Source organism: Gorilla gorilla, chromosome 18, assembly GCF_029281585.2.
Source record: "Gorilla gorilla gorilla isolate KB3781 chromosome 18, NHGRI_mGorGor1-v2.1_pri, whole genome shotgun sequence".
Classification (NCBI taxonomy): domain Eukaryota; kingdom Metazoa; phylum Chordata; class Mammalia; order Primates; family Hominidae; genus Gorilla; species Gorilla gorilla.
Window position 1 is genome coordinate 35082988 of NC_073242.2, and position 22348 is coordinate 35105335.

Consider the following 22348-nt stretch of genomic DNA (forward strand, 5'->3'; position numbering starts at 1 on the left):
CAGTCTCCTAAGTAGCTGACACTACAGGCATGCACCACCACATCTGGATAATTTTTGTTGTTTTATTTGTAAACACAGGGTCTCACTTGCCCAGACTGGTGGTCTTGAACTCCCGGCCTCAAGTAATCCTCCCACCTTGGCCTCCCAAAGTGCTGAGATTACAGGCATGGGCCACCATGCCTAGTCACATTTTCTAAAATAAATAGCAAAAAAAGACTCCATGCTCTGGAAAGGTCTGGCAACACCAATTCCTTCTGACACTGAACTAACTGGGACAAGCTTCCTACAAGCAATGTCATTTTGAGAGAGCAGAACCCTTGCCTGTTCCAGGTAAGACCATGGCATCTAATATGGTTTACGGTAGTCAGGAAGTTCCACTCTAGAGCTAAGTTTGAAAATAAGGATGTAATAGCACCCTGGGACCCCAAATTACAGCCAAGAGGAGAGACAGAAGAAGAAAACGGTAGAGCAGCAAGGATGGCAGTGGCATAAGACTTTGGTGTCCATTTCGGTTCTGCCACCAAGCATCCAGGGTCTCGCTTTCTCACCCAGGCTACATAAAAATGTTATGACCAGGCTGGGCGTGGTGGCTCACGCCTGGAATCCCAGCACTTTGGGAGGCCAAGGCAAGCGGATCACATGAGGTCAGGAGGTCGAGACCAGCCTAGCCAACATGGCGAAACTCCGTCTCTACTGAAAAATACAAAAATTAGCCGGGCATGGTGGTGGACATGTGTAATCCCAGGTACTTGGGAGGCTGAGGCAGGAGAATCACTTGAACCCAGGAGGCGGAGGTTGCAGTGAGCCAAGATCGTGCCACTGCACTCCAGCCTGGGCAACAGAGTAAGACTGTCTCAAAAAAAAAAAAAAAAAAAAAAAAAGGGAGGAGCCAAGATGGCCGAATAGGAACAGCTCCTGTCTACAGCTCCCAGCGTGAGCAACGCAGAAGACGGGTGATTTCTGCATTTCCATCTGAGGCACCGGGTTCATCTCACTAGGGAATGCCAGACAGTGGGTGCAGCACACCATGCACCAGCCAAAGCAGGGTGAGGCATTGCCTCACTCGGGAAGCACAAGGGGTCAGGGAGTTCCCTTTCCTGTTCAAGGAAAGGGGTGACAGACGGCACTTGGAAAATTGGGCCACTCCCACCCAAATACTGCGCTTTTCTGAAGGGCTTCGGAAACAGCGCACGAGGAGATTATATCCCACACCTGGCTCGGAGGGTCCTACACCCACGGAGTCTCACTGATTGCTAGCACAGCAGTCTGAGATCAAACTGCAAGGCGGCAGCGAGGCTGGTGGAGGGGCGCCCACCATTGCCCAGGCTCCCTTAGGTAAACAAAGCAGCCAGGAAGCTCGAACTGGGTGCAGCCCACCACAGCTCAAGGAGGCCTGCCTGCCTCTGTAGGCTCCACCTCTGGCGGCAGGGCACAGACAAACAAAAAGACAGCAGTAACCTCTGCAGACTTAAATGTCCCTGTCTGACAGCTTTGAGGAGAGCAGTGGTTCTCCCAGCACGCAGCTGGAGATCTGAGAACGGGCAGACTGCCTCCTCAAGTGGGTCCCTGACCCCTGACCCCTGAGCAGCCTAACTCAGAGGCACCGCCCAGTAGGGGCAGACTGACACCTCACACGGCCGGGTACTCCTCTGAGACAAAACCTCCAGAGGAATGATCAAACAGCAGCATTCGCGGATCATGAAAATCCCTGGTTCTGCAGACACCGCTGCTGATACCCAGGCAAACAGGGTCTGGAGTGGACCTCTAGCAAACTCCAACAGACTGCAGCTGAGGGTCCTGTCTGTTAGAAGGAAAACTAACAAACAGAAAGGACATCCACACCAAAAACCCATCTGTACATCACCATCATCAAAGACCAAAAGTAGATGAAACCACAAAGATGGGGAAAAAACAGAGCAGAAAAACTGGAAACTCTAAAAAGCAGAGCACCTCTCCTCCTCCAAAGGAACACAGTTCCTCACCAGCAATGGAACAAAGCTGGACGAAGAATGACTTTGACGAGGTGAGAGAAGAAGGCTTCAGATGATCAAACTACTCTGAGCTACAGGAGGAAATTCAAACCAAAGGCAAAGAAGTTGAAAACTTTGAAAAAAATTTAGATGAATGTATAACTAGAATAACCAATATAGAGAAGTGCTTCAAGGAGCTGATGGAGCTGAAAGCCAAGGCTCGACAACTACGTGAAGAATGCAGAAGCCTCAGGAGCCGATGCGATCAACTGGAAGAAAGGGTATCAGTGATGGAAGATGAAATGAATGAAATGAAGCGAGAAGGGAATTTGAGAGAAAAAAGAATAAAAAGAAACGAACAAAGCCTCCAAGAAATATGGGACTACATGAAAAGACCAAATCTGCATCTGATTGGTGTACCTGAAAGTGACAGGGAGAATGGAACCAAGTTGGAAAACACTCTGCAGGATATTATCCAGGAGAACTTCCCCAATCTAGCAAGGCAGGCCAACATTCCAATTCAGGAAATACAGAGAAAGCCACAAAGATACTCCTGGAGAAGAGCAACTCCAAGACACATAATTGTCAGATTCACCAAAGTTGAAATGAAGGAAAAAATGTTAAGGGCAGCCAGAGAGAAAGGTCGGGTTACCCACAAAGGGAAACCCATCAGACTAACAGCGGATCTCTCGGCAGAAACTCTACAAGCCAGAAGAGAGTGGGGGCCAATATTCAACATTCTTAAAGAAAAGAATTTTCAACCCAGAATTTCATATCCAGCCAAACTAAGCTTCATAAGTGAAGGAGAAATAAAATACTTTACAGACAAGCAAATGCTGAGAGATTTTGTCACCACGAGGCCTGCCCTGAAAGAGCTCCTGAAGGAGGCACTAAACATGGAAAGGCACAACCGGTACCAGCCACTGCAAAATCATGCCAAAATGTAAAGACCATCGAGACTAGAAAGAAACTGCATCAACTAACAAGCAAAATAACCAGCTAACATCATAATGACAGGATCAAATTCACACATAACAATATTAACTTTAAATGTAAATGGACTAAATGCTCCAATTAAAAGACACAGACTGGCAAATTGGATAAAGAGTCAAGACCCATCAGTGTGCTGTATTCAGGAAACCCATCTCACGTGCAGAGACACATATAGGCTCAAAATAAAAGCATGGAGGAAGATCCACCAAGCAAATGGAAAACAAAAAAAGGCAGGGGTTGCAATCCTAGTCTCTAATAAAACAGACTTTAAACCAACAAAGATCAAAAGAGACAAAGAAGGCCATTACATAATGGTAAAGGGATCAATTCAACAAGAAGAGCTAACTATCCTAAATATATATGCACCCAATACAGGAGCACCCCGATTCATAAAGCAAGTCCTGAGTGACCTACAAAGAGACTTAGACTCCCACACAATAATAATGGGAGACTTTAACACCCCACTGTCAACATTAGACAGATCAACGAGACAGAAAGTCAACAAGGATACCCAGGAATTGAACTTAGCTCTGCACCAAGCAGACCTAATAGACATCTACAGAACTCTCCACCCCAAATGAACAGAATATACATTTTTTTCAGCACCACACCACACCTATTCCAAAATTGACCACATAGTTGGAAGTAAAGCTCTCCTCAGCAAATGTAAAAGAACAGAAATTATAACAAACTGTCTCTCAGACCACAGTGCAATCAAAATAGAACTCAGGATTAAGAAACTCACTCAAAACTGCTCCACTACATGGAAACTGAACAACCTGCTCCTGAATGACTACTGGGCACATAACGAAATGAAGGCAGAAATAAAGATGTTCTTTGAAACCAACGAGAACAAAGACACAACATACCAGAATCTCTGGGACACATTCAAAGCAGTGTGTAGAGGGAAATTTATAGCACTAAATGCCCACAAGAGAAAGCAGGAAAGATCCAAAATTCACATCCTAACATCACAATTAAAAGAACTAGAAAAAAAGCAAGAGCAAACACATTCAAAAGCTAGCAGAAGACAAGAAATAACTAAAATCAGAGCAGAACTGAAGGAAATAGAGACACAAAAAACCCTTCAAAAAATTAATGAATCCAGGAGCTGGTTTTTTGAAAGGATCAACAAAATTGATAGACCGCTAGCAAGACTAATAAAGAAAAAAAGAGAGAAGAATCAAATAGACGCAATAAAAAATGATAAAGGGGATATCACCACTGATCCCACAGAAATACAAACTACCATCAGAGTATACTACAAACACCTCTACGCAAATAAACTAGAAAATCTAGAAGAAATGGATAAATTCCTCAACACATACACTCTCCCAAGACTAAACCAGGAAGAAGTTGAATCTCTGAACAGACCAATAACAGGCTCTGAAATTGTGGCAATAATCAATAGCTTACCAACCAAAAAGAGTCCAGGACCAGATGGATTCACAGCCGAATTCTACCAGAGGTACAAGGAGGAACTGGTACCATTCCTTCTGAAACTATTCCAATCAATAGAAAAAGAGGGAATCCTCCCTAACTCATTTTATGAGGCCAGCATCATCTTCATACCAAAGCCGGGCAGAGACACAACCAAAAAAGAGAATTTTAGACCAATATCCTTGATGAACATTGATGCCAAAATCCTCAATAAAATACTGGCAAACCGAATCCAGCAGCACATCAAAAAGCTTATCTACCATGATCGAGTGGGCTTCATCCTTGGGATGAAAGGCTGGTTCAATATATGCAAATCAATAAATGTAATCCAGCATATAAACAGAACCAAAGACAAAAACCACATGATTATCTCAATAGATGCAGAAAAGGCCATTGACAAAATTCAACAACGCTTCATGCTAAAAACTCTCAATAAATTAGGTATTGATGGGACGTATCTCAAAATAATAAGAGCTATCTATGACAAACCCACAGCCAATATCATACTGAATGGGCAAAAACTGGAAGCATTCCCTTTGAAAACTGGCACAAGACAGGGATGCCCTCTCTCACCACTCCTATTCAACATAGTGTCGGAAGTTTTGGCCAGGGCAATTAGGCAGGAGAAGGAAATAAAGGGTATTCAATTAGGAAAAGAGGAAGTCAAATTGTCCCTGTTTGCAGATGATGTGATTGTATATCTAGAAAACCCCATTGTCTCAGCCCCAAATCTCCTTAAGCTGATAAACAACTTCAGCAAAGTCTCAGGATACAAAATCAATGTACAAAAATCACAAGCATTCTTATACACCAATCACAGACAAACAGAGAGCCAAATCATGAGTGAACTCCCATTCACAATTGCTTCAAAGAGAATAAAATACTTATGAATCCAACTTACAAGGGATGTGAAGGACCTCTTCAAGGAGAATTACAAACCACTGCTCAAAGAAATAAAAGAGGATACAAACAAACGGAAGAACATTCCATGCTCATGGGTAGGAAGAATCAATATTGTGAAAATGGCCATACTGCCCAAGGTAATTTATAGATTCAATGCCATCCCCATCAAGCTACCAATGACTTTCTTCACAAATTGGGAAAAACTACTTTAAAGTTCATATGGAACCAAAAAAAAGCCCGCATTGCCAAGTCAATCCTAAGCCAAAAAGAACAAAGCTGGAGGCATCATGCTACCTGACTTCAAACTATACTACAAGGCTACAATAACCAAAACAGCATGGTACTGGTACCAAAACAGAGATATAGATCAATGGAACAGAACAGAGCCTTCAGAAACAACGCCGCATATCTACAACTATCTGATCTTTGACAAACCTGACAAAAACAAGCATTGGGGAAAGGATTCCCTATTTAATAAATGGTGCTGGGAAAACTGGCTAGCCATATGTAGAAAGCTGAAACTGGATCCCTTCCTTACACCTTATATAAAAATTAATTCAAGATGGATTAAAGACTTACATGTTAGACCTAAAACCATAAAAACCCTAGAAGAAAACCTAGGCATTACCATTCACGACATAGGCATGGGCAAGGACTTCATGTCTAAAACACCAAAAGCAATGGCAACAAAAGCCAAAATTGACAAATGGGATCTCATTAAACTAAAGAGCTTCTGCACAGCAAAAGAAACTACCATCAGAGTGAACAGGCAACCTACAGAATGGGAGAAAATTTTCGCAACCTACTCATCTGACAAAGGGCTAATATCCAGAATCTACAATGAACTCAAACAAATTTACAAGAAAAAAAAACCCCATCAAAAAGTGGGCAAAGGATATGAACAAACACTTCTCAAAAGAAGACATTTATGCAGCCAAAAGACACATGAAAAAACGCTCATCATCACTGGCCATCAGAGAAATGCAAATCAAAACCACAATAAGATGCCATCTCACACCAGTTAGAATGGCAATCATTAAAAAGTCAGGAAACAAAAGGTGATGGAGAGGATGTGGAGAAATAGGAACACTTTTACACTGTTGGTGGGACTGTAAACTAGTTCAACCATTGTGGAAGTCAGTGTGGCGATTCCTCAGGGATCCAGAACTAGAAATACCATTTGACCCAGCCATCCCATTACTGGGTATATACCCAAAGGACTATAAATCATGCTGCTATAAAGACACATGCACACGTATGTTTATTGCGGCACTATTCACAATAGCAAAGACTTGGAACCAACCCAAATGTCCAACAAAGATAGACTGGATTAAGAAAATGTGGCACATATACACCATGGAACACTATGCAGCCATAAAAATGATGAGTTCATGTCCTTTGTAGGGACATGGATGAAATTGGAAATCATCATTCTCAGTAAACTATCGCAAGGACAAAAAACCAAACACTGCATGTTCTCACTCATAGATAGGAATTGAACAATGAGAACACATGGACACAGGAAGGGGAACATCACACTCTGGGGACTGTTGTGGGGTGGGGGGAGAGGGGAGGGATAGCATTAGGAGATATACCTAATGCTAAATGACGAGTTAATGGGTGCAGCACACCAGCATGGCACATGTATACATATGTAACTAACCTGCACATTGTGCACATGTACCCTAAAACTTAAAGTATAATAATAAAAAAAAAAAGCATCCAACAACTTGGGAGAACTCAATTTCCCCTTGAGATACTTTATTTGAAAAAACAAAAAGAAAACCTATATAGTGCTTAATACATGCCAGACAGCATACTAAGCACTTCACAAATACTATGTAATATCTAAATGGCTTAAATATACAACACTAGGATGGTCAAATCTTGTTATCAAATATCAATAAATATTTAAATTAAGAAAATAACAAGCTGGGCACGGTGGCTCACGCCTGTAATCCCAGCACTTTGGGAGGCCGAGGCGGGCGGATCACAAGGTCAGGAGATCGAGACCACGGTGAAACCCCATCTCTACTAAAAATACAAAAAGTTAGCCGGGCGCAGTGGCGGGCGCCTGTAGTCCCAGCTACTCAGGAGGCTGAGGCAGGAGAATGGCGTGAACCCAGCAGGCAGAGCTTGCAGTGAGCCGAGATTGCGCCACTGCACTCCAGCCTGGGCGACAGAGCGAGACTCTGTCTCAAAAAAAAAAAAGAAAATAACAATAGAGGAGGCACCCAGATATGCCCCAAAAGGTGTTGACATTCGACATCTACCATCTCTTACACAGTCTCTCTGAGGCAGTAATGATCTAAGACCCTTGGCAACTGCATCTTCTGTGATGTAAAGACTAAATCTGCTCACATCAGTAATCGCAGCACTTTGGGAGGCCGAGGTGGGCAGATCACCTGAGGTCAGGAGTTGGAGACCAGCCTGGCCAACGTGGTGAAACCCTATCTCCACTAAAAATACAAAAAAATCAGCTAGGCATGGTGGTGTGTGCCTGTAATTCCAACTACTTGGGAGGCTCAGGCAAGAGAATCGCTTGATCTCGGGAGGCGGAGTTTGCAATGAGCCGAGACTGCGCCACTGCACTCTAGCCTGGGCAACAGAACCGGGCTCCGTCTCAAAAAAAAAAGACTAAATCTGAACATAAATGTGAAGTAAACCCTTGCCCTTTAATCCTAGCAGGTGCACTCCTATCTTTAAAAAAGAATAAAATGCACAGCTATGAATAGGATGTTTTAATGCCAAAGGCAACTGGGTTTCTCAATATTAACCTGTACCGAAGTCCAGGATCCGGGAGAACATGGTCCTCTGGTCCTGTCCCGTTCTCCAGGCTTCCGAGGGGGGCATCTGTGCAGAGAGAGCAATCACAGAAAGAGGTCACTTTTCTCACTACATGTTCTCCATAAGACAAAGACACAATGCAGACACTGGCTCATCTGCTACATCACTTGACTAAGAAATTTTTCTCCATCTCTCCTGCAAGCTGGATTTTAATCAGCTGTTTCCTGTTGTTCAGAGATCATCTCAGACTTGGCATCAGTCACTCACTGTAGAAGCAGAAAGCCCTATACTTGGCCGGGCATGGCGGCTCACTCCTGTAATCCCAGCACTTTGGGAGGTGGATCACCTGAGGTCAGGAGTTCGAGACCAGCCTGGCCAACATGGTGAAACCCCATCTCTACTAAAAATACAAAAATTAGCTGGGCGTGTTGGTGCACGACTGTAATCCCAACTACTCGGGAGGCTGAGGCAGGAGAATCGCTTGAACCCTGGAGGTAGAGGTTGCAGTGAGCCGAGATTGTGCCATTGCACTCCAGCCTGGGCAACAAGAGCAAAGCTCCATTAAAAAAATTTTTTAAAAAGCCCTATACTTCCCCTTAACCTGTGACTTTTTTTTTTTCTTTTTTCTTTTTTTTTTGAGACAGGGTCTCACTGTGTCACCCAGGCTGAGATGGAGTGCAGTGGTGGCGTGTGATCACGGCTCACTGCAGCTTCATCCTCCCAGGCTCAAGTGGTCCTCCCACCTCAGCCTCTCAAGTACCTGGGAGGGACTACAGGTGTGTGCCACCATGCCGAGCTAATTTATTTTTATTTTTTTTTTTGTAGAGATGGGGGTCCCACTATGTTGCCCAGGCTGGTCTCAAACTCCTGGGCTCAAGCAATCCTTCCGCCCTGGCCTCCCAAAGTGCTGGGATTACAGATGTAAGCAACTGTGCCTGGCCTGTGACATTTTCGACCTTGAGCCACCTAGAATTATGCATGAAGTCCATATTCAGAACCAGTGCCAGAAACCGGGTGTAATGAATCAGCTTGCTGTTAAGACAAAACTGCTCCTGCTTGTAGTGCCTTGAGTCAGACACTAGAGGGCAGCATGGTCTAATTCCTGACAATGTCTGCGGCTTTCTACAAAGACCACTTTTCCCTGCATTAAGTGCATTTAGGAAAGGCATTCACAAGAGCTGGGGCCATAAGTAGTCTCTGGAACTAACAGGCTAGGGACCTGAACAATTTTCATAAATGCTCAAGTGTCCTTCCAGGAAAACGTGCAAATCCATGAGCCTTGGGCTGCATGGTGACATTAAGGCCAGTATCACCCAGGAGAAACCTTGCTCACTCAAGAAACTTCTTGGGCCAGGCGCGGTGGCTCACGCCTGTAATCCCACCATTTTGGGAAGCCAAGGCAGGTGGATTACTTGAGGTCAGGAGTTCAAGACCAGCCTGGCTAACATGGCAAAACCCCGTCTCTACTAAAAATACAAAAATTAGCTGTGTGAGGTAGTGCACGCCTGTAATCCCAGCTACTTGGAAAACTGAGGTGGGAGAATTGCTTGAACCCAGAAGGTGGAGGTTGCAGTGAGCTGAGATTACGTCACTGCACTCCAGCCTGGGAGACAGAGTGAGACTCCGTCTCAAAAAAAGAAAAAGAAAAAGAAACTTCTTATTAGTGAATGCCCACTATGGAACCAGCCGTGCATCGGGGACAAGGAACATGGTGCTGGAGAGAGCACGCCTCGGTGCCTTCGTCATCCATCCTCCATGCCATTCCCTCCATCTTTGCTTGGCTTACTCAAGGTGCCCCAAGAACCCCCAGCTCTGTAGGCGCTGAACTTCAGGGAAACTTACCAGGAAAAAAAAAAAAATTGTTTTAACCTTTTCTTCTACCTTGCTGTCTCCATCAAGTTATTGTACTGACTCAAATTCTCAAGAAGTTCAAGTCCACTTCACCTCCCGCTTTTTTTAGAGGCAGGGTTTTCCTGTCACCCAGGCTGGAGAGCAGTGGCACGATTATAGCTCACTGCAGCCTCAAACTCCTGGACTCAAGAGAGCCTCCCACCTCAGCCTCCTGAGTAGCTAGGACTGCAGGCATGCACCCTCATGACTGGCCTGCTTATTTATTTATTTATTTATTTATTTATTTTAGAGACAGGGTCTCACTATGTTGCCCAGGCCAGTCTCAAACTCCTGGCCTCAAGCAATCCTCCCGCCTCAGACTCCCGAATGTTACATCTTAACGCATGTAAAACTCAATGAGAATGCTCAGTGAGGGTGGCATCAACTCACCCCATAACAGATCCTGGCTACCTCGGGCGTTCATCCTCCCACCTGGTCAACTGGAATGGCCCAAGGAACCCCTCCCTCAGCCCCCACCCCACCATCCCCTCCTACTTGGCGCTCCCCTCTCTCAGCCTTCCCAACACTAATCTCCAGCCCTCCTCCCCACCATCTTTTCTCTGAGTCCTGAGTGAAGGTGGCCCTGAATCATGGCCCCACGGCCCTCTGTCACCCTCGGCACATCTAGCAAGGTCTTGGCTACAGTTCTCACCTCCGTGAAGACGACAGCGCTCAAGCCCTCACCTCTGGTCCAGACCTGTCTTGAATCTCAGTCCCACATCTCTAACTGCCTTCTAGAAAGCTCTACTGGGATACCCCGCTGTGCCTACCAACAGATCCTGACCCTTACAACCCCATCTTATGTCGCACTAGGCTGTAAGCTCACAAGAGCACGGCACCCTCCCTCCATCCCATCACAGAGCCAGGGGGATCCAAGACTGCTCAGTGCCCCCAAAATGACCTCCTCCTCTTGGCTCACAAGTCGTGTCCACTGCCCTGTGGTCCAAAGGCTCCATACCATCTAAGAGGCCTTCTACAGCAGGTGCCCCAGTTCCGTGTCATCCTTGCTCATCTAACTCATGCAGAGTCAGACTACATTCCCTGAAGCAAAGACAGGGACTCCAACATGCAGAGTGGAAATCCACAGCTGGGGCAAAGGCATGGATCCACCCAGCATTCAGTGAGAACGCTCAGTGAGGACACAACGTCCACGCGGTCCCAGGTGATTGCCCACGGGCCCCTTCACGATGCACAACCACGACTGGCTTGTACTTGTTGTGGGCCTGACGCTCTGGGGTGCACACAGCATAGACCGTCTCATCCTTAAGGCCCCCAAGACAGATACCATTATCTAATTTTATGGATGAGGAAATGAATCCCGAAAATTTAAGCAACTTGTTCAAGATCACAGAACTAACAAGTGCAAAGGTTTGAACCCTGGTCCGTCCAATGGCAGAGCTGAGCCTGTACCCACTTTAGCATACAGGCCTGCATCCAGTGATCCAGTGGGAAGACTGAATAAAGAAAACCAGGAACCCCAAACAGCACACGACCCGTATAAGCTGACTGGGAAGCACAACCAGGGCAGTGTCCGCCCAGCCACCGCAACACTGACAACCAAAACAGTAAAACTGCCCACTAAGAGCTAAGTGCTAAAACCAATCACATCAGATTATGGCAGAGCCACCACAGTCTGTCCTCAACCTCAACAAACAACTTCCAAGATCCAACGTGAGGACAAGGAGAAATAGAACTTTAGACTTGATGGGGACTTGATGGGGAAACAAAGGGTTTGAGGACCCAAGGTTTCAAAGGAACCTAAGAAAGCCCTTGGAAATTGTGCATTTCCTAAAACCCAACACTAAATACAGGACCCTCAATGAAGAGATGAGCAGTCATATCACCTTGTACTGACAGGTGATTTTTCACCCGTTTACTATTCCCACTCAAAATAAACCTGGGTAGCTCTCCCTTCCTTGCAACTGGAAAGCAATGCTGGTGAATTTGCTTTGCTCAGGTATAGACACCACATACTCCCAGAGGAACCACGCATGGTCCCCAGTCCTCATCTGCTTGTCTGGGGTCTCCTCTTGCAACCTGGGATGCTGTCCCCTTCTGTGAATGGCTCTGTTACCCAAGAAAAGCAACTCCAAAACTCCTCCCTAAACCACAGAGTTATCTCTTCCAAGATTCAGGAGAACTCCTTTCAGGGTTCCCCCTTCTTTGCTCCTTTCTCCCTCCCAACCCTCAGCTGCAGAAAGCATCCTCTCCCAGCCAGTGCCTTTGCCTTCTCTAACTATCCCCCCTGGCAGTGACTGCAAAGGCACCAGCGTGTTCAAAGATGACAAAAGTCTCCTAAGGTGAGGAGCCTTCCATGTGGGAAGTCTCCATTAAAAGACGAAGTGGCTCCAGAATGAGAGGAAATGTCAGAATATCGCTAAGGAAGGAAGATGTCCCTCAGAAGGGACAAGAGGCAGAAACAGAGCAAAAGGAATGGAGTCTCAGGAGAAATGGTGGCGGTGGCCACCTGGGCAGGCAGGCAGAGTCTTGGCACCAGTCGGCCCCACGCCTCCCATGGAAATGGGGCATCAGGACAGAAGGGACTTGATGCAACCTGGCATCCCAATCAGGCTACCCATTCCCCTGGCTCTGAGTCCAACATCCTGACACAGTCCTGGAATAATGTTTCTCCCTATGCCATGTCCTGCCCCTGTGCGCAGCCCCTGGGCTGTCCCAGCTCACAAGCCCCCTGACAGCATCGTTACTGCAGTGAAGGGAAATGCTGGCTGACGCCGGCACACGTCATCTCCAGAGAGTGCATTCGACATCAGCTGGAGCTCGGGTCCCATCAGCAGTGAGAAGATGGAGCTGAGTCTGCGAGCTGACAGCCGGGTGTGGGACCACAGGAAATCTGCAAGGACTCTAGAGGCTGATGGGGAGCTACCTTCCCTGGAGACACTTGCTACAGAAAGCCCAGAAGAGTAGGAAGAGCTCTGGGTTCTCTAAGACCAAAGCCCAACATGCACGAAAAAGGAGACCCGGATGTCTGATGGTTCAGGGGGCCCAGCTAAGCGGCAAAGGAGATGACCCGCATGTCTGATGGTTCAGGGGGCCCAGCTAAGCGGCAAAGGAGCTGACCCGGATGTCTAATGGTTCAGGGGGCGCAGCTAAGCGGCAAAGGAGCTGCCAAAACAATCAGACCACCTACTGCAAGCACCTCACGGCTCCACAATAATTCAAGAACCCAACTACAAGACCCCTCCATGGGGAACGGGACAGGGTGAGCAGGAAATTGATTCATGAGACAGAGCCTGTGAACACACATTCAAAACTCCCCAGGGGTCCTAGACACATCCTGGGACCACCTGCTCTCTCCCAGCCCCTGCCCCTCCTCAGATGACCTGCCTGCATCTACACTGCTGCTGAACAGGCATCAGCAAGGTCACCAGCCCCGTAACCTTTGGCTATTTGGACCATGGATGGTCTAGAAATGCAGGACTTCGGTGGCCTGGCCTGCAAACATGAGCTAGGCCTACGAGATTGTCACTTTTAGGGGACCTCAACTGAGACCCATAAGAAATTCCAGTTGGTATGGAAGGTCATGTGACTGAGGCATGGTGTGGGCCAAGGAGGGCATGAGAATGAACAGGGAGCAAAGACGGACTAGAAAAGGCCGGGCACGGTGGCTCACGCCTATAATCCCACCAACTTTGGCAGGCCAAGGAGGTGGATCACGTGAGGTCAGGAGTTTGAGATCAGTCTGGCCAACATGGTGAAACGCCATCTCTACTAAAAATACAAAAAGAATTTAGCCAGGCATGGTGGTGCATGCCTGTAATCCCAGCTAATCTGGAAGCTGAGGCAGGAGAATCGCTTGAACCCAGAAGGCGGAGGTTGCAGTGAGCCAAGATCATGCCATTGCACTCCAGCCTGGGTGACAGAGTGAGACTCCACCTCAAAAAAAAAAAAAAAAAAAAAGATGGACTAGGAAAAGAAGAGGTGGGCAGACCCCCATCAGGAAGTGGAGGGAGGCCACATAAGAAAGATGACAGCACCCCACCAAGTCAAGAAAGCCCCCTCCATGCCAACGCCCCAGCTCCTAGGCCATGGAGAAGATGTCCCTGAAGCTCTCACCAGGGGCCTTGGCATGTGCCTGGCACCTTCCCCAGATTAACTCAGGGCGCCTTCACTGTGGATCTCAAAGGTAGCTGATATAATCACAACCCCCACTCTCACAGGACTGTGCTCAAGAGCAGATGAGTTCATCAGGGTCAGCCACACTGCAGTGCAGGGCTCCTTTGGCTTTGCAAATGCTGGCTCTCATTGTCACTGTCATCCCCATTTTCCAGATGAGGACACAGCAACTGACAGACAGGAAGCACTCAGCCTCATTTAGCAGCCAGGAATGCTGACGCTCAGAGCAGTAATGCACTCAGGCTTACTCAACTTTCTAGAGCTAGTACTGCATCTGACTGTCCCCGCCCTGCCTCTGTGCTTCAGCTAGTTTGAGTAGGTTTATGCTCCCTGCCAAGTGACAGGAAGAGTCTACACCCCAGTTCAGAATTTCAACAGCTTCCTGAGTGATTAGTGGGCTCCAGTCATAATTTCCTAAATCTGGGCCCAGAGAAGGGACATTCGCTTCCTAAGAAAACGAGGAGGTGCCTAAGAAGGTTGGGCCAAGTCTTCTCTGACCCAGCGGTGTTCTGGGGGCAGGGACAGCAACTGGGCACTTCTCTGAGCCAGATGCTGTGCCAGCTGCATTACACTGCACCCCAAGGGCCAGCTGGGATCAACCACGTCCTCCCCATGACCTGCACTAAAGAAAACAATAACAAACCACACGGGCACGTGCTCAACCGTGTGGAATGGTGGAAAAATGCTTACCCATACCAGAGACATATTTATTTATTTATTTATTTATTTATTTATTTATTTTGAGACAGAGTCTCACTGTCACCCAGGGTGGTGTACAGTGAGTGCCACGATATCGGCTCACTGCAACCTCCACCTCCCAGGTTCAAGCAATTCTCCTGCCTCAGCCTCGTGAGTAGCTGGGACTACAGGCACACACCACCATACCCAGCTAATTTTTGTATTTTTAGTAGAGACAGGGCTTCACCATGTTTGCCAGGCTGGTCTCAAACTCCTGACCTCAGGTGATCCACCCGCCTCGGCTTCACAAAGTGCTGGGATTACAGGCATGAGACATCGCACCCAGCCCAGAAACAGCTTTTAACCAAGCTACTTCCTGATCCCCAAGCACTTTTCTGCACAGGGTGGCAGGGCCTTTACAGACAGGGGTTCAGTTACCTTCTTGCATCTCCAAAGAGGCAAAATCGTGGTCACTATTTGTGGTCAGCTTTAAACGACCAAGTTCAATGGGCCACTGGTAAGGGAGAAAAACAGGCCTGCAGGCCCTGGTGACTTGCCAGCCGGTTCAGCCCAACACTCACTCCACGGAGAGCACCTCAGGATACCCAGGTTCAGGGAGAGAAGCCAAGCCCTCTCTCACTTCTGCATCTCAGTGAGCTCCCCCTGACACTGAACCACACCCCGACTCCCGTGCCTCCCGGCTCCCATTCCTACCTGTCCAGGGAACTCAGACACTCCTGCTGGTTCTCGAAGCCAAAGCTCTTATTGGAGGAAAGGAGTAATCGGGAGAACCCACCTGCTGGGCTGTAGGAGCCCACGCCACTGACAGGGAAGAGGATGTCGGAGTCATTGTGCAGCACCTTCAGCGGAGCCCAGCTGTGCATCTGGGAGAGGCAGGTGTTCCCTTCCAGTGGCCTAAGGTGAAAGAATACAGCTGCAGGACAGGCCAAAGAGCCCAGAGGCCGCATGACTCACCAACAAGCATCCACAGCGCCCTCTTGAGAACTAACCAGGCCAAGGCAGGGCTGAGAACAGAAGGAGGTGTGGGCTGGGAGGTAGAGCGTGGAGTCCAGATCCAGACCTCTTGCATTTGTTCTCTCAACCAGTGTTTACTGAGCACCTATTATATGCCAGGCACTGTGCTCCCTACTGGTGGCAAAAGAGCCAGTGAATACTGTTGATCCTGCCCTGAGGGAGCCTGCAGTCTGTTGGGGGGCATGAACATGAACCAAATAATCCTGCAAGAAGCTGTAAATGGCATCTCAGATTGTGGAGGAAGCTCATTCCAGGAAGGTCATGGAAGGCTGCCTGGAAGAAGCAGGGCTTGAGGAGGGGAGCTGGAGGAAGCCCAAGCCACCGAGTGAAGAGGAGGGACAAAGGCTTGGGGAAGGGGACAGCACATGCATCACAGGCCATCTGCTCCACGTTCCGAAATGACAGCAGCCACCTGACCTGGGGCTAGTGTTGCTCTGCCTCGCTGCATCTGAGCCCCTCGTGGGTAAAAGGACAGAATCAGACCAGTCACGTCTGGGTCCCTTCCAAGAAAGGGGGTCGGCTCAATTATTAACCAGGCTCATATGATCTGTTATACTGTCACCTTACCCACAAAGTACAAATCTCTAATGCGTGCCATCTTCGAAACGCCAGGCGGTGTGGTTGGGTTTGTTTGGGAGTAATTGCCCCTGCAGCACTTGCCTCTGAGCAATCAAGAAATGTTAATAAATACCCGGAGGTATTTTTGCAGTATAGTCGTCCCCCAGTATCTGCATTACATCTGTATCAACCGTTTCAAAAAACCCCTGCAAATCTGAGGATGCTCAAAGTCCCTTGTTTTGTTTTAGAGTTGGAGTCTTGCTCTGTTGTCCACGCTGGAGTACAGTGGCACAATCATAGTTCACTGCAACCTTGAGCTCTTGGGATTTGGCAGAGCCTCCTGCCTTAGCCTCCCGAGGAGTTCGGACTACAGGTGTGAGCCCACCATACCCGGCTAATTTTTTTTTTTTTTTTTTTTTTTTGTGAAGACAGGGTCTCCCTATGTTGTCCAGGCTGGTCTCAAAATCCTAGCCTCAAGCGATCCTCCTGCTTCAGCCTCCCCAAGTGCTAGGATTACAGGCATAAGCCACCTCGCCTAGCCTGAAGTCCCTGATGTAAAACGGTGTAGTATTTGCATAAGCACATCCTCCCACATACGTACTTTACATCATCTCTAGATTGCTTATGATACCCAATACAATCCAAATGCTATGTAAATAGTTGTTATACTGTATTTTTATTGTATTATTTTTATTGGTTTTTTTGGTAATATTTTTTATCCACAGTTGGTTGAAACCATAGATGTCGAACTCACGGATGCAGAGTCCATGGATGCAGAGAGCCAGCTGTACTGTAAGGTTTAAACATCATTCTGTATCTCAGTAGATAAAGAAGACCAAAGCAGTTCATAATCATACCTACTTAAGAAGGGAAGTGTGGGGGCAGACAAAGGGAAGGGAGGCAAAAGAAGAAAAAGTGTGTGGCTTGTCCAAGGCCATCAGCACTAAGCAACAGAACCAAGGCTGTGGGACTGGAGCCCAGGTCTTCCAAACTCAAGTGCACCGAGTCGTCTCCTGCCCACAAGTGACATCACTTATATAGTTTGTCTTTATGTTAGAGCTACTCTAAAATCAACAAATATTTTCTGTAATAGACCAGAGAGTACATATTTCAGGCTTCGTGACACAGTCTTCTTTGTTGGTGTCGCTTAATAACTCTTAAAAAATGTAACAACTGTTCACTGCTTGGGGGTGGGTTTGGCCCGCAGGCAGGGATTGCCAGCTCCTATTTTAGAGGCTTGTCAGGTAGAAGTCTCCTTTCAGCCCTCTCTAGCTTTTGGCCAGACATCTGGCACAGAGCGAGAAGCACAGGAGGAAATACTCCTAGCAGAATTTTGCAAGACGGATCATTCAACCATGCCCGTACCACAATGAGGCTTTCAGACAGCAGGGTGGGGGCAAAAGAAGAGCCGCTCCCGCGAGTGTCCTGGCAGCGAGCCCAACCTGGGCGGAGAACCAGATGACCTTGGCTGTGCCTCTGGAATCTGTCAAGAGGCGCCCTCCTGAGGCTCTGACCTGGCCACTGGTGACCACGGAGCAGGCACCCAGAGGTGGTCAGGGGCGCCCTTTCAGGAGAAGGCAGCAAAAGCAGACAGTCCTTTCTAGGCCACTCCACTGCCTCAGGGCAGGTGCGATGTTCTGCTGGTTTCTAAGATAATTCTTGACCCTTCCCCGCAACATATGCAAGTACAAGGTGAAGCCAGGCCCCAAGAGGATGAGGTTCCAAACTCGAGAAGTGAGCCCCAAGGACCACCGCATCAAAATGAGTTACATTAAAGATTGCTGGCCAGGCCAGTGGCTCACACTTTTAATCCCGGTACTTTGGGAGGCCGAGGCAGAAGGATCACTTGAGCCCAGGAGTTCGAGCCCTGTCTCTGCAAAAAATTTAAAAATTAGCCAGGTATGGTGTTGCACACCTGTAGACCCAGCTACTGGAGGGGCTGAGGTGGGAGGATCCCTTGAGCCTGGGAGGTCGAGGGCTGCAGTGAGCTGACATCATACCACTTCCTCCAGCCTGGGCCACAGAGAAAAAAAAAAACAAAAAAACAAAAAAACCCAGGCCGGGTGCTGTGGCTCACGCCTATAATCCCAACACTTTGGGAGGCCATGGCGGGTAGATCACCTGAGGTCAGGAGTTCAAGACCAGCCTGGCCAACATGATGAAACCCCGTCTCTACTAAAAATACAAAACTAGCAGGGCGTGGTGGTGGGTGCTTGTAATCCCAGCTACTTGGGAGGCTGAGGCAGGAGAATCACTTGAACTCGAGAGGCAGAGGTTGCAGTGAGCTGAGATCCCGCCACTGCACTCCAGCCTGGGTGACAGAGCGAGACTCCATCTCAAAAAAAAAAAAAAAACACCAGTGGGCCCCAAGGGCTACTGCCTCAAAATGAGTGACATTAAAGATTCCTGAAGCTGAGACTGCCTCAGTATCTGGTGCCTCGATTGGCTTAAAACCACTCATTATTACAACTGTTGCTCCTCAGCAAGACAATTAACACACGTTATTTGAAAACGTAGAAAATGCCCAAAAGAAGAGACAGAAAAAATAAACCACCCAACAGCCACATTATCCAAAACATTACTGTGTCAGACTCAGTTTCCCACATGCCTTTTTTTCTTTCCTGCTGTGCGGACTATTCTTTACACAGTTGTAATGAAGCAAAATGTTGAGTTTTTTATCTTGTTTTTTCCATTCAATATTAACTCATTAGGCCAGGCATGATGGCTCACACCTGTAATCCCAGCACTTTGGGAGGCCAAGGTGGGCAGACCACCTGAGGTCAGGAGTTTTGAGACCAGCCTGGCCAACATGGTGAAACCCCATCTCTACTAAAAATACAAAAAATTAACCAGGAGTGGTGGTGGGCACCTATAATCCCAGCTACTTGGGAGGCTGAAGCAGGAGAATCGCTTGAACCCAGGAGGCAGGGATTGCAGTGAGCCGAGATTGTGCCACTGTACTCCAGCCTGGGTGACAGAGCGAGAACCCGGCTCAAAAAAAAAATATATATATACATATATATGTATATATATATGTATATATATGTGTATATATAATGTATATATATGTATATATATGTGTATATATAATGTATATATATGTGTATATGTATATATGTGTATATATATGTGTATATATATACGTATATATGTGTATATATATATACGTATATATATATGTACTCATTAGCTCAGCCTCATAACACTAGATACTCTTAAACATCATTTGAGATGTTTGAGATCCTAAACGTTAAAATGTCAAGGCTTAAACTATAAAATCTTCTGCTGTTAACCGTCCCCCTGTGGCTGCACATTTAGATCAACTCCAGTGTTCTGCTTCTCTGAATAAGGACTTTGGTATCTAGATGTAGCAACTTTTCCCTGAATCGAGGGTATGTTCTCTGGGCTGCTTCTCGTGCTGGGACTGCTAAACCAAGTGGGATAAACATCCTTAAGTTCATGCCAGTTTGTCAGACTGCTTTCCCCCATGGCTATCAACTGCTCCCAGCTCAACTGCTTCCAGCTGTCTATGAGGCCAGCCCCTGTGCACCATCCCTGCAGCCTCATTCATCCCACAGACACCAAGTGGATGCTATGGGATGTGCCTGGAACTGAGGACTCACTGACAGCAAGATCTTTCCCTTCCACCAGGGTGCCAACCCAAGGTCTCCGCAAATACGATGGGCAAAATATGGAGTCTTGTTTCACTTTGCATTTGCTTAACTGCTAGTGAGATGCAGAATAGCGAGACACAGCATATGTTTGTAGTTCTTTCTGAATTATGTTTCCCCCTACTTCCCTACCGGTATCATAGAGCACACATAAAGTGATTTAAAAAGCCCCATCTGGGCCTGGCTCAGTGACCCATGCCTGTAATCCCAGCACTCAGGGAGGCCAACATAGGAGGATCACTTCAGGCCAGGAAGTCAAGACCAACCTGGGCAATGCCTTGAGACCCCATTTCTATAAAAAATTAGCTGGGCGTGGTGGCATGCACCTATAGTCCTAGCTACTCAGGAGGCTGAGGCAGGGAGATCACTTGACACTAGGAGTTCCCTGAGTTGAGGGTGTGATCAGGCCACTGCCCTCCGGCCTGGATGACAGAGCAAGACCTGTCTCAAAAAAACAAACAAAGAAACAAAACAAAACAAAAAAAGAACAAAAGAACAAACCCTGACCATAATAAAAATACTATCCCTCGTAAAGGAAAATACAAAACGCAAAGCTAACACTTATGATAAATACAGAGGCAGAAGAAATAAGACTTCTTCAGACATCAAAGAATGGGTTAATGACCAGTAAACCAAGGAGTAAGCCTAACTTTCACCAACAGAGGATCTTAAAGACAACAGGGCAGCAGACTCTGCCAGACACTGTGGCAATCCACAGTGAGCTTCTCCTGGTCTGGCTACATTCCCCCTCACACATCTGCTGTGCACCAGCCCCCTCGACCTTCCCTGTGAACACTAGCTTAGAATCAAAATCAAAGCATTACTCAGCAGGCCATCCCATCACTCCGCTGTGTCTTCCCCAGGCTGCTCTGTGGAAGGGTCAATCAAGATCCCTCTTAATGCCAGGGAGAGCTGTCCAGAGTCTGCAGGAGGCCCTCTGGCTTCAGAGGGCCCAGGCCAAGTGCAGGTCACCCTGCACCGTGTTGGGCATTTACATATCACAATACTGGGGGCTGCCTTGGCTCACACACCAGCCTCACCCATGGGGCTACACTCAGTGGCATCAGCAAGCAGCATCTCCTCAAAGGCCCAGATTACAAAGTAAAGGCACATGGCCAGGTGCAGAGGCTCACGCCTGCAATCCCAGCACTTTGGGAGGCTGAAGCAGGTGGATCACTTGAGCTCAGGAGTTCAATACAGGCCTGGCCAACATGGTGAAACCCCATCTCTATTAAAAATACAAAAATTAGCCGGGTACAGTGGCACACTCCTGTAGTCCCACCTACTCTGGAGGCTGAGGCAGGAGAATCGCTTAAACCTGGGATCAGAGGTTGCAGTGAACTGAGATCGCACCACTGCACTACAGCCGGGGCCATGGAGTAAGACTCTGTTTCAGAAAAAAAAGAATAAAGGCACTTGTGAGGGTTAATTGTATGTGTCAATTTGGCTGGGCCACAATACCCAGATATTTGGTCAAATATTATTCTAGCTGTTTCTATTAGATGAGATTAACATTTAAATCAGTAGATTTTGGGTAAACCAGATTACGCTGCATAATGTGGGTGGGCTTCATGCAAGCAGTGCAAGGCCTCGATAGGAAAAAGACAGACCTTCCAAAGGAAGAAGAAATTCTGCCAGCAGATTGCCTCTGGACCTGAACTGCAACTCTTCCCTGGGTCTCCAGTCCACACACCTAACCTGTGGATTTTGGACTTCCCAGCCCCACAATCACATGAGCCAATTCCTTAAAATAAATCAAGAGAAGACCAGGCGTGGTGGCTCATGCCTGTAATCCCAGCACTCTGGGAGGCTGAGGTGGGTGGATCATTTGAGGTCAGGAGTTTGAGACCAGCCTGGCCAACAGGGTAAAACCCCATCTCTACTAAAATCACAAAAGTTAGCCGGGTGTGGTAGGTACCTGTAATCCCAGCTACTCGAGAGGCTGAGACACAAGAATCACTTAAACCCAGGAGACAAAGGTTGCAGTGAGCTGAGATCGTGCCACTGTACTCCAGCCTGGGTGACAAAGCAAGACTCCATCTCAAAAAAAGAAAAAGAAAGGAAACAGAGACACAGAAACAGAGATAGAAATGGAGTTAGAGGTAGAGATAGAGGTAGAAATTGACAAAAAATAGAGCAGCACAGAGAAGGAACTACACACATCCACACACAGAACGTCCGCCTCAGCCCCGCCCCACTGGTTCTGTTTCTCTAGAAAGCCCTGAGTAACACAACAGGTCACAAGACTTGGATGCCAGGTACAAAAACATTCATACCCTATGAGCAAGA

General features: G+C 47.3%; 1 protein-coding gene across 15 annotated transcripts in view; it reads right to left on the reverse strand.

Moving 5' to 3' along the window:
- The window catches only part of SNX29 (sorting nexin 29), a 630208-nt gene that overhangs the window by 496740 nt on the left and 111120 nt on the right, over positions 1 to 22348 (reverse strand). For all 15 annotated transcript variants that reach the window (XM_063699638.1, XM_063699637.1, XM_055365873.2 and 12 more), the window contains 2 exons: positions 15592 to 15710; positions 8084 to 8159 (listed from right to left, as the gene is read on the reverse strand). In XM_063699638.1, the coding sequence (XP_063555708.1) occupies positions 8084 to 8159; positions 15592 to 15710 (195 nt within the window). The remainder of the gene's footprint in view (positions 1 to 8083; positions 8160 to 15591; positions 15711 to 22348) is intronic.